General features: G+C 41.0%; 2 protein-coding genes across 2 annotated transcripts in view; one reads left to right on the top strand and one right to left on the bottom strand.

Moving 5' to 3' along the window:
- Nucleotides 1–13,029, bottom strand: part of LOC307044614 (voltage-dependent N-type calcium channel subunit alpha-1B-like) — a 576,385-nt gene that overhangs the window by 475,356 nt on the left and 88,000 nt on the right. The gene's annotated exons all lie outside the window — the stretch shown is intronic.
- LOC307042859 (uncharacterized protein) lies at nt 5,892–8,495 on the top strand (the record flags this gene model as incomplete). The annotated part of the gene is made up of 5 exons (XM_079687024.1): nt 5,892–6,014; nt 7,281–7,436; nt 7,839–7,928; nt 8,083–8,392; nt 8,482–8,495. 5 exons carry the CDS (start codon nt 5,892–5,894, stop codon nt 8,493–8,495), a joined length of 693 nt encoding a protein of 230 aa, XP_079543150.1.

Below are 13,029 nucleotides of genomic sequence, written 5' to 3' on the forward strand. Positions count from 1 at the left end.
AAGCCCAGTGGCGATCTGCTCATCTCTCATCGAAATAATATGCTACAAAGGGGCGGACTGGCCATCTGTGTGTTGAACTTTCCTGTCGGCTCCCAGACCGTAGTCGAGGAGGGCAGAAGCAACAAGCTTCAGGTTCATTAACCCACTTTAGCTTAAATGACTGGAGAGAGGCGAGCTCTTCTTGGGAGGACGTTGTATTTATTTAGCTGTTCTTCTGTTTCACAAAATACATCACAGACCTCTGTTTTTCTGCTTTCCCGTTTCACTTCCAGAAACATATACACGTTCCCTCACTGTCGCTCTACCATCCACAAACACACATGCACAAGCCGCACCCCTCTCTCTCTCTTAAAGGGACAGCGATCTCATCTCACTCTGCATGACCCTAATATCATAACTTGTGTGTTCTGGAGAATCACAGAACGGACGATTGTCCTTATTATTATGCCGTTTAAACCAATTATTTAAATGTGTTTGTTAAATTCGGCATCATGTAAGTTGCGCTGACAGGTCCACACACTGCTTCCCCGCAGCGAGGCTCCCCCGCCCTCCAGCTGATAGTTGACGAGCGTCAAGCTCCTCAACCCCCCCCCCCCCGTTGATAATTATCGATCGTTGGCACGCTGATAACATTTTTAAAAAAGCACTTCATATCAAAAAGGTTGCCGACCCCTGCTATACGCCATACATTCATAATGTCAGCGGGAGGGAGGGGGGAGCATCGCTACGTAAAAGCATTAGTGCGAGGGAGAGCTGTCATCTTCCCTTTACAAGCTTCAAACATGTATTTATCGGGAGATTTTGGCAATAAAAGTTTCATATTCTGAAAAAGATTCCCTGGAAACCTCCAAAACTCTTACACAGAAAGAGGATCTCTGCACACGCTTTTTTTTATATCAGCTTTGTGTTTCAATGGTTTTGTCCTAACCTTGGAGAGCCGTATGTTTACTGCCACCCTAAAAGGACCTCAAAAATGTTAAAAATGTTAATAAAGAATTTATTGAAAAGTTAGTTGGCTGATTGTTTTATATTGGCTCAGCCAGGTTATATGGGATGCCCAGTCTACTAAATATGATATGGGTCACTCATTTTACAATATTAAACTTTGTTTTCTTATCTTTAATTTGTCATCCTTATGTAGAATACTATTACGAAACACACATTTGGTTGTTTATAGCATAAAGAACATCGGATTTCATGTGAGGTAGGGAAATAATCATTTGAGCATAAATATGTGCATATAAATATGTAATTTACAACAGCTGTACGCTGCTTGAAAAGCTTGAAAATGCACCTTGAAAATGCTTGAAAAGTGCTTGAATTTGACTTTGGAAAAGGTGTAAGAACCCTGAGTTATGTTGCAGTTGTGTTCTTTTTGTATTATTATCTAGTGCTAGGCAGTTAGCGCTGTGTTGTTAGCTGTCAAAGACCTCTGTGCAGACTTATTTGACCACCGGCGATCGCAGACGGAAGTTCAATGTTTGCTGCTCGTTTATATCGCCCAATTTTCAAAACGCGATCAAAATACCCATTCACATGTCTTGTGGCATGCCTGAACTGTCTACATACGACATTGTGCGTCACCATAGTAGGGAAACTTTCCTCCCATTATGGTCCAGATTCTTGTTGGAGAAGGGAAGAATGTACCCCAATCTGCTGCACCTAATACAAATAGTCCTAGTTTTTCCTGTCTCTACCTCTCAAGTTGAACGGCAGTTCTCAGTAATGAAGAGAATGCAGGGCGATTGGCGTTTAAGCCTGCACACTTCAACAATTGAAGATCTACTCCTCATCAAATCCCAGGGTTGTGCTCCTGCTGAATATCAAAGTGATGAAGCTGTGGCAAGATAGTGGGCAGCTGGCATCAACAAAAGGAGACCCAATATTCATCCCTATGGTCAAAGGAACCCCAAAAGTCCAAATCTCCCTGACTCGTCATCATCTCCATCTTCAAGTGACTCAGAATAAGGACGCACCTTGACGTAGGCCCACTACCACAGTCTCACAGTGAGCCAAACATGTCTGTGCTATAAGAATCCTTTGTAGTTTTAATAAAGAATTTGTTTAATTGCAATTTGGTGTCCATTGAATGCTTAATAAATATATATAAAAGTATTGTAAATGCATATACAATCGTAGTCACTTCATATCGTATGTTAAATCATTGTTTTAATTTATGGCCTTGGTGCACTGGCTTTTGGCCTTTGTGCCCTTAAAAAATTGACAACTCAAAAGGCCAAGTGGCCTTGCCCCTAAAATGACGAAATTCCAGGCCTGGTGGAGGCTGTGCAGTTTGGAGCAATTCCCCTTCAATGAGGTGGTCCTGCAAGTCTTGTCATTACTCCTCACCGAGCCAACACTAATTGTCCATTACAAACTGAAGCACTGTCATCAGGCAAGGAACTGTCCTCTTCCCTGTGTTTATGCAGACTGTGTGTGCTCCTTCAGGACCGAATCATCTCTGAAAAAACATTTAACTAGAGACCATAGTCAAGCACGTTCAACGCAGGTGACCTCAAGGTTAAATTGTGAACTGTGCAATTTATCAGAGACAGTGATACACAGTATTTTGCACATTTAAAAAGACTGTAGTTTTCAGTCCAGCGTGTACAGTACTTTTCATGCACATAAGAGCAAGAAACTTAATCTCTGTACTGTTGATGATTTCCGTACAAACTTGTATCAAACTTGTGCTCAAGTCACTTCAAACTCTGAAAGTACAGGATTTGATGAGACAAATTCGGATCATCTAGATTTAACAACAGATGATTACATAGAGGATCAAGACCTGCATGATTTGTTACAACAGAAAGTTGCATCTCTCTTACTGCGTATGCAAACGATTTTGCATACGTCTAAGACAACAACTCAGGAAATTATAAACGAGCTATGTAGTATTAGCTCAGTTGTGGAAGAGTGCACACCAAAAATTATTGAAAGTGTACTGATCAACCACAATTGTGCAGTAAATAGTGCAGTCACCACTGCTAAAACTGAGATAGTTAAAAAAGCAAACCCCCTAAGTTTCCTGTCAAAGGCTGGACCTTTTGGCTCTGAATACAAAAGAGAAACTTTTTACAAGAATATTTTTAAAGTGATTGAGCCGATTGAATATGTTTTAGATGCATCTTCCAGACGTACATTTGTTTATATTCCAATTCTGAAAGTCTTGACAGAGCTGTTAAATCGTAACGATGTGTTAGATAAAGTCTTGGAGACAGAATACAGGGAAACTGTTGAACACTCAACTCAGTATAAAACATACAGAGACGGTCTATATTGCAAAGAGAATATTTTGCTCTCATCAGAAGATCTAAGCATTGCCCGGACTGTATATAGATGACTTTCAGGTTTGCAACCCATTAGGAACATCAAGAAAAAAACACAAGGTCTGTGCAGTGTATTGGGTCATTTCAAATTTACCAATACGGTATAGGTCATCTGTACAGTCAATCTATCTTGCATGTCTGTGTAATAGCAACGATGTGAAGAACTACGGGTATGGTGCCATTCTTGAACCACTCTTAAAAGACCTTGCAGTATTTGAGCAGCAAGGATTGTATGTTCAGAAATTGGGAACAACTGTTAGAGGTACTGTGCTGTACGTGTTTGCAGACAACTTGGGGGCCCATTCGCTTGCTGGATTCCAAGAGAATTTTAATGTTAACAAATTTTGCCAGTTTTGTTTGGCTAGTCGGCAAGATATTGACATTCACGAGGTGAAGGAGGGAGTGTTTCCACTGCGGACAGTTGAAGCTCACAATCACGACCTTCTGGAATTGAACAGACAGCACTTAGTTTCTCTGAATGGAGTAAAGAGAGACTGTGTTCTCAATAGACTTTCTCATTTCCACACAATCCAGGGCTTCCCCCCAATATTTTATGCATGACCTTTTTGAAGGAATAGTGCCAAGGGAGTTAAGTCTTTGTATAAAGTCTCTGGTATCCAAAAAGTATTTTACAGTAGATTATCTGAATTCCATCATTGAATCCTTCCCTTTCAAGTTTACAGACAAAACCAACAGACCTCAAGCAATTTCAAAGTATTTTGCAAAGAAAAATTCTATTGGTGGGAATTGCAATGAAAACTGGACGCTATTGAGACTACTACCGTTGATGATCGGTCACGTTATACCAGAAGATGACAAAACTTGCCAAATCTTATTAGATTTAAAAGAAATAGTTGAAATACTGGCAAGTGGGCATTTTTCAGATGAGACATTGTCATACTTGGAGTGTAAAATCTCTGATCACAGGTGCCTATTGAAAGAGGTGTTTCCCGATTTCCACCTCCTGCCCAAGCACCACTTCCTGGAACATTATCCTGAACTGATTTGGAGATTTGGGCCCGTGACAGATTTCTGGACTATTAGGTTTGAAGCAAAGCACAGCTTTTTTAAAAGGGTGGTGCATGATTCTCACAACTTCAGAAACATCTTGCTCACTCTAGCGAAAAAACACCAGCTTCTTTAGCTTACCATCTAGACTTGCCAAGTCTTTTCAGACCTGATTTGGAAGTTGGACACATTGCTGTTTTTTCACCTAATACACTTGAGCACCCCATGAAGCAGGCGGTAGAGCTGAAATATAAAAACATAACTCTTGTATCTCTTGCAACCAATGCCTGCCTCTATGGCACCAAGTATTCAGAGGGTATGATTCTGTCCGTGGGGCACACCAGTGGCCTGCCTAACTTTGGGAAGCTAGTTAAAATTGTGGTTGCGTCCAGCAAAGTGTCTTTCATCATAAAACCATATCAAGCATGGTACATAGAGCACCTGCGGAGTTATGAGCTGAAAGAAAAACAGTCTTATGAACTGGAGATTGTGGAATCACATGAACTAAATGGATATCAACCCCTGTATCCATACACAAGAGCAGGCAAACTGATGGTGACACCAGTAGTTCTCTTGCTTCACTAAAGTATGGTTTAACTGTTAGTTTACTTTAAATGGTGTATTCCTCTCATCCAACGCAAAAACTAATGAATTAATGTTAATTGGCTTTTTTATTACTTTTGTCTTTTCTCAGGGTGTTTCTTCTCCATCTCCAGAGAAGTCCTGAGAGTTTCTCAATCAAAGGAAGATGCTGTTGCGCGTGATGATTTCACCACAGGACATAAGGAAGCTCCGATTGGACTCGGTTCCAGATTCAGTTCATGGCCTGAAACTTGTGTTGAAAAAAAGTTTTCAGCTATGCTCCTTGTTTGACCTTCAATATGAAGATGAGGACTTCAAAGACTTCTGTAACCTCACGTGTATTGACGATCTACCAAAGGAGAAGGTTACATTGAAAGTCAATTTTTGCTCCGTCTCCTCAGACTCCAGTTTGGAAACTTTAAGTGCAGGGTGTCCATCATCTCCTTCAACGTCCTCTGCATCGAGCAGCCATACAGAGTCCTTTGCAGGTCGTTCACAGCCGTGGCCAACTCTCTTTCCCCTTCCCACCTTCTCATATGATTTTGAGCTGAGGCTCAGTCACGGCAATGATGCTTTCAGAAAAGATGGAACACTTCGATCCATTTCAAGAGACATGAAATCTGATATTCTGGAGAAAATAGCTGAAGCAATGTATTCATTCAAGGCCTACCCTGATGATGAACAATTTGAGAGTGCAGCCATTGCACTCATTGAAAAACACCCTTGCCTAAAAGAACGTGGATCCACATCTGGATGGTATGGATGGAAAATTAGTTTAAGATGGGCAATCACAGGCAGAGATTGAGAGAAGCAGGCTGTCAAGAACTGATGGTAAATTCCGAGAAGAGAGGTCCTGGGGACACGCGAGGGAAGAGAAACAAAGTAAAGAAACCAAGACGGTCTGAAACAAACTTCTTTCCAGATCTCCCCCAAGAAAGAGACCGACAACATCTTGAAGAAGAGCGAGAAAAGATGGCCCAGGAGATGAGAAAAGCAACCCCAAAGCTGTTCTTCATTGATGATGCAATGAACGCCACATATGCATTGAGAAGACAGGAGCTTGTTGAAGAGGAGCCACCTGTGGCCGAAATGAAAGTCAGATGGCCCGCGCTGTTTACTGAAAGACAGGTAAATTTCGTACGTTTTTGCTTGCTTTGAGTGCTTTGAATTTTACCAACGCAAAATCTTAGGCTTCGAAGTTTACTGTAGCAACAGGCATGACAAAGTAATAATGTTCTTCTATTTCATGTATTGCAGTTCAACATTTGTATGTGGTTTGAAATAGGGATGCACCGAATATTCTGCCACCGAAAATTATCGTCCGAAAATGGTTAAAAAGGCCCTTTCGGCTTTCGGCCAAAAAAATATCACCGAATGTCAGAGAACAGGGTTACGTTGATCATACTCCGCATATTTGTCCGGGTGTTTTGATTTCAAGTGGTGGAGTAATCCCGAAGTGGTGAAAGTCTTTGCAGTTACACCCCCTCGAGAAATGTCAGCTGAACACGTTTTACAAATCGCAATCCGCGCCTCTCTCTCTGATATTTTTAAATATCTCCAAGCGGCAGACATGTTGGCTGTGAGCCAGCCGCGAGCATGGTCGCGCGCCGCACTTGTCGCCGCGTTTTGATTACGTCATCACAACAACACATTAAGTTACCAAACTTATAGGTGCATTTGTTGTTGTTGAAGGCCTGGCTGTTACAGTCTTTATTTACACTATTATGTTGTAGGCCTCCTGGCCTAGATGTTTATGCAGTTTTAAAGCACCTTGGCTTTGTTCTGAATGCACTCTGTTGTAGTTATCCTACAGAGAAAAGAAAATGCACTTGACTTGGAATTAATGTACTTTATGCGTTCAAAAGTGCTGAATAAATGTTTTATGGACCCATAATAGTGATTATTATTTAAGTTAAGTTTTGCCATACTCATGTCTTTTTCCATAATCAGGTAGCTGAACAACATTGGCAAAAAATGTATACATTATATATATATATTTCTATATATATATATATTTCTATATATATATATATATATATATATATATATATATATATATATATTTCTATATATATATATATATATATATATATTTCTATATATATATATATATATATATCTATATTTCTATTAATCATTTTCGGCCTTTCGGTATTCGGTTTTCGGCCAACTGTTTCCTATTTTCGGTATCGGTTTCGGCCAAGAATTTCCCATTCGGTGCACCCCTAGTTTGAAATATATATGCTTGTGCAATACCCAGTGGCGCTTACATCGTATTACATCTGGGCAGCTTGTGAAATGTGAAAACGTAGGTCACTTTTAACTTGGATTAAAATGATGTAATGTCACTTCTTCATATAGATCGTCAAGGAATTCACCAGGCTGATGTTGATGGACCTCAATTCACTCTATGAGGGTCTGGACAGCCACCTGCAGAAATTCCTTCAGTTGTTCAGGTCAAAGCGCTTTGAGGGGATCAAAGAAATGACATCCTTAATGGAGAGCCTCGACAAGGATGTAAGTACAGTTCTTTACTTTAAAGTACTTTGAGGCAATAGAGCTGCCTTTCCACATTCATTCTATGTTCTCGTGTAAACTCAATGTAATTGTTACGACGGGATACAGGGGAAGGACCCAAAAGCAGGCGCCTGAGGCAGAGCTTGATGCAGTTCAATTATTTAATAAACAACATGGTGGTACAAAGGCTTAAGGGATAGTGAGGCAGGCAAGGGTCAGAGAAGGCAGGCCACATGCACACGGACACGGACACACACGAACACACACGGACACACGGAATATGAAGGAATCTATTAAGTTAGCTGTGGACGTAGTGCAAATAACCAGAATGCCTTGTGGAGTGATGGGGTTATATAATTCTGATAGCAACGAGCAATATTAGTTTATCATGTGTTTTGGCAGGCATCGAACCAAAGGAAGAGGGCAGCAGTGTTGCAGGGCCTACCATGGTACATGAGGGAAAATCCTTCAACTATCATGAAGATGTGTGAGGTAAGCGCTGAAATGTCGTTCAAGATGATACAAAAACTAGTTCACAAGGAACAGGGTTACACTAGTCGTTTCAGGCGTCGTCTGTGTATGCATATATGGCAAAGCATCTCTAAAGCACTTTCGTTGTTGTTTTTTGTTTTCTTTTTGCATGAAGCCAACGGATCCTGAAGAGGACGTCATCAAGGGAATGGTGATTGGAATCCTTTCAGTCGTTGAAGATGTGAAGGAACCTCTTCCAGCTTCCAACATCGATGTCGCCCTCGTGATCGAGGAAAGGATAGTCATACGTCACCTTGGTGATGTACCCAATGCTTTTGTGAACCTGATGGGATTGCAGTACATGCTGAACCTTGACTATCCAAAAGACTTGAAATACACCTTTGAGGTGATTCAGCGCCTGTTCATGGGAATTGGGTTGGACTCGTGCACTCCCAGGGTCCACTCTCTAAAGAATAAATTGCTCAGTTATAGAAATGGCCTAGGAAGATGTCTCTGCATCTGTCCCAAAGGATACATCTTCATTTTTTTTTTGTCATTTGTCCACTGTTCTAAGAGGAAAAGAAATGACTCAGCGGGTCACACCAGTTTGTTTTCATTTTATATTGCTCCATTTGGAGGAAGTGTCTGAGAGACACTAGTGTGTATTTTATGTCGTACCGCAACCATGAACAGAGTGGATATTTCAGTACTGTTAGAATGTTTTGATGTTCTGACTGACAGTTAAGTTAAGAGAGATACAATTTTCTATGTATGTTTTACTGCATTTTACTGCAGCAACCCTGAACACATACTCCTCAGAATGGACTCTGTTTAACAAGTCACTCAATTACAGTTGTATCTATGGGACAGTGTAATTTCAGTTTTTGAGCAGCCCAGAGCAAAAACAATGGTGTGTTAGAGGGTGTTTTTTGTTTGGTCTACATGTTCCAAGTAAGGTCTTTATGATATGTTGACATCCATTGACACACTTATTTGAATTAAAAAGCAACACTGAACAGTTAATGAGTGTGTGGGTTGGAGTTCTTCATTTCTTCAATTATTGATATTGTAATAACAGTCCTGATTTAAATGTCTTTTCAGCTAGTTTTTCATGTGTTAATATAATTTAGACTAAGCTAGTTGTCATGTTGATTTATAGTATAACTTTGTAGCTATTAGTTTGCTTGTTAAGTAAGCCTGGTAAGTTAACTTGGTACTAGAAGTTGAACAAACACAGTTGTACATGTTGAGCCAACTTGATTAACACATTTTTAAGAACTCAATCAAATAAGTTTAACCAACATCTTCTTAAGTTATCTTAACTAATATTTGCTAGTCCAAATAACTTGACACATGAAGTTGTGTCAACAGACTACAAGTTGTATCAACTAATGTATTGAAGTGTAATAGACTTGACAATAAATGTTGAATCAACTTGACACAACTTAACTCAGTCAAAGCAACAAGATGACTTGACTATTCAAGTTGAGTCAACAAATCATTTTAACAGTGTAGTTGCTTGTCCTTGGCAGAGGGAACAGATTGATGACGCAGGCAGTTGAATATTGTTAAAGATAAACAATGGTACTCCTGCCTTGTTCAGGCAAATTCCATCTGCCTTAAAAAGATGTCTGCGGTCCAGAAAAGTTAAAATTGTCAATAAAATGGACAGAATGGTCAGTACAGGCAGTTGAAAGCCACGTGTTCAGTGCAAACAATCTGCTGAATCCCTCCAGTCCTCCTTCTGACTGGCGGTAGAGGGCCACTGATGAACACCTCCGCATTTAGAGAGCTCACAGTTTTCAACAGACATTTTAAGTCTTATTTCAGCACTTCTGACTGTTGTTTCACAACATCATTTGTTCCAATGTGCAGTACCACATTTTTCAAAGTCGCATATTCAGCCCCAATATACAGGATCTTCTCAGCCAAGTCAGAGACCATATCCTTGGGAAAAACAGAATACTTTGGTGTTGTTCTTACTACACAGACCTTTTACATATCTTACAGCAGAGTCACCCACAATCAGAGTTTCAGGCCCAGTCCGTTAGCTTTCCCTCTAGCCTTTTACTTTTGGAGTCACTTTTGGTCCTTAGCCTGCAGTGTGAAGAGGGACAGGTTATCCAGGTCGTTCAGAAAGAGATCTCCGGTTCTGTGTCAGTGGAGCGTATCTGTTTTCATTTGGCACACTTGGTGGTTTATGAGGATTGTTTGTAGTTCTCCCTTTAGCAGCTGTCCACGGCTGTATCCTAGTATGAACAGGGGTTGAAGAGGCGCTCTTCCTGGGTGATAACAATGCATGCCAGCGGTCGCATCACAGATTTCAGAGCATTGGGCTCTCCCTTTTATTTGTCCTCCAAAATCCCATGGAATTATTTACTCTTAGGCCTTGCACCCAGAGAGTTCCAGGGAAGACTACCACTCGTAGATTTATTACCCGGTACACAGCGCTCCTGTTTCTCTGAATCCTTGTAGCTGCTAACTAGCTGTGAGTTCCCACATAGTCCATTCACTTCCACGTTAACTTCCAACTGTTTCATTTTCATTCCAACACGGCCATCTTCTGTAGAAGTTTGTGGAAGTCATCTGTAGAGAACGGAGGCATTTTGCTGCTAACTAGCTTAAGCTAAATATAATGCAGTACCAGGCCTTAGCTGTTGCTTGGCCACGCTACTGTAAAGGCCCGGACACCCCAAGCTGACACATTACATTACATGTCACTTATTAGACGCTTTTATCCAAAGCGACTTACATACTCAGTACTGTGGGCAATCCCCACAGGAGCAATTTGGGGTGAAGTGTCTTGCCAGGGACACAACAAAATGCTGACTGCAGTGGGGTTTGAACCTGTGACCCCCTGATCCAAACACCAATGCACAACCCACTACACCACACGCCTCCCCAAAGAACTGACACAGACGACCCCCGACTATTGTGTCGACTCGCGTCTCTGTGTCTTGGCATGTGTCGCACTGGAACTAGGGCTGGGCGACATGGTCTCTAAATGATATCGCGATATTTACTGACTATATCGCGATTTACGATATTATATCGCGATATTCTGAAATGTCCTCTAAAAAATATATTTTTTTTAACCCCCTGATGTTACAGTCACGCCAGTATGATGATTCTAGTAGTCCCTGCAACATATGTCTGCATTAAAAAAAATCGACTAATAATGAAGAAAATTAACACATGTGTTGCAATAGTACTTTATGCACTAACTACATTACTACTTGTACTAAAACATTTGAATCATCAGTTCTTCCTCATTTTCTCAATTGTTCATATTTGGTTTATGAAAATAATGATATTGTGGTCATTGTTCAAAAATGTCTGCTATTATTATGAGTAGTATTATTATTATTATTATTATTAGTATAATGCGCTTCTGTCTTCCTGTCATTATCAGGAGTTAGACATGTTATGGCTATGTATTAGATTAGATTATAACCTTCATTCTCCTAAACTGCTGGGACATTTCCCTAAAGCCAATACCTTTATATTTTCTACTCTTCACTTACTTGTCAGCATAGGTCGGCATTGATGTACAGAGCCGACAGAAGACCTTGTTTATATTGGCTCATATTGAGAGGTGCAGTGACGCGTCCTAAACCAGAAGGAAGCTGCTGGTTCCCCTCGACAAAAAAGCAATGGGATTCTCCAAAGGGTTTTGGAAAATAGCTGGAAATAAGGTCTGTGGAAAACAAAGCTGTTTCATAAATGCACGTTTTGTTCAGCCGGATAATCTCCACATGTCTACCCTACTTTTATAATTTTAGAATCATAAATCTAATCGATAGATTATAAAAGGGTTTTAGGACGCGTCGCTGCACCACTAGAAGCCAACTCCATCGATCAAGCTGGCTGAAACTTTCTCTCCCTCTTCTTCTCATGCTCCCTGTCACTCTCCTTTAACTCCTCCGGTGACTTTCTTTTATTTGAAGATAGTTTTTTTGCCCGCGCTCACGGCAAATTGGGAGCCTGCTCGCGCTGGCTCTGCAACAAACAGCTGCTGCGGAGCCAACGCTAGCAGGCTCCCGTTTGCCTTCAACCAACAACGACAACCGCCTCACGAAACGCTATGTTGTAGCGTTAATAAACGAAACATGTACAAAATTGCTTGTCAAAGTACCTATACCACTGGACTCAATTTTATTTTTTTTAAGCAATAGTTTTAGTGGCCCGAGCGGGGCAAGTGGAAAGTACGTTATGCTGGCCCGGGGTGTCTAAATAGTGCTTCCGAGCCAGCGGGCCATTTATAATGTCGAGCCCTGCTCTCTGTCATTGTGCATGTGTGTAATGTTTGTGTGCAAGTTAGACGGGGCCCTGCGTGTGTGCCTGCGTGTGTGACTGTGTCTATGAGGGAGAAAGGAAAGCTCATTTTGGCCGCGGCGGGAAATTGATTTGACAACATAATACTCGATGTTCACGATGTGGTCATTTACGACATCGCATGGAGTGCAATCCACGATGTATCGTGTAAACTCGATATATCGCCCAGCCCTAACTGGAACACACCGCAAAGACTTCAGCCGTACGGCCAAGAAGCACTTACGAACTGCGCATGCGTGAGTGGCAATAACTCCTCCTTACCAACATGCGGCTGGTAGTGTGTATTCATCATTCAAAAGAGGCAACAACCGAAGACGAGTGATAACCGAGAGAAGAAGAACAGACTGCGTGATATAAACAAACAACAAATAGCGTGTGCGTTCATTTTCATTCTACAACGAGAAGCTCATGGGGCTTTCCCGAACCTGTGTCGAGAGCTGGAGTTAAATGAAATCTCAGATTTGCCTTCTTAATAGTTTGTTTGGGTCCCTCACTTCGCGTTTCGCTTCTCATGCACTGATTTGCTAGCTGAACAGCCAATCAGAGTGATTTATTTTGCGGACAGCCTTCGGCCGACTGCCCATCGATTAGGGATGGGAACGATTAATCGAATATTCGAAAATTATTCAGGTATTCGAATAATTATTCAGGTATTGGAATATGAGTTATGAATCTTTTTATGAATTTTCTTTTTTGGGAGGATGCCTAAGTTGATTACATATTATCAAATTGAATAATTCAATGTATACGACAGTGCCATAGCTAAATGTGTTGTGGTGATGTGATG

This window comes from Notothenia rossii, assembly GCF_949606895.1.
Source record: "Notothenia rossii genome assembly, chromosome: 6".
Taxonomy (NCBI): Eukaryota; Metazoa; Chordata; class Actinopteri; order Perciformes; family Nototheniidae; genus Notothenia; species Notothenia rossii.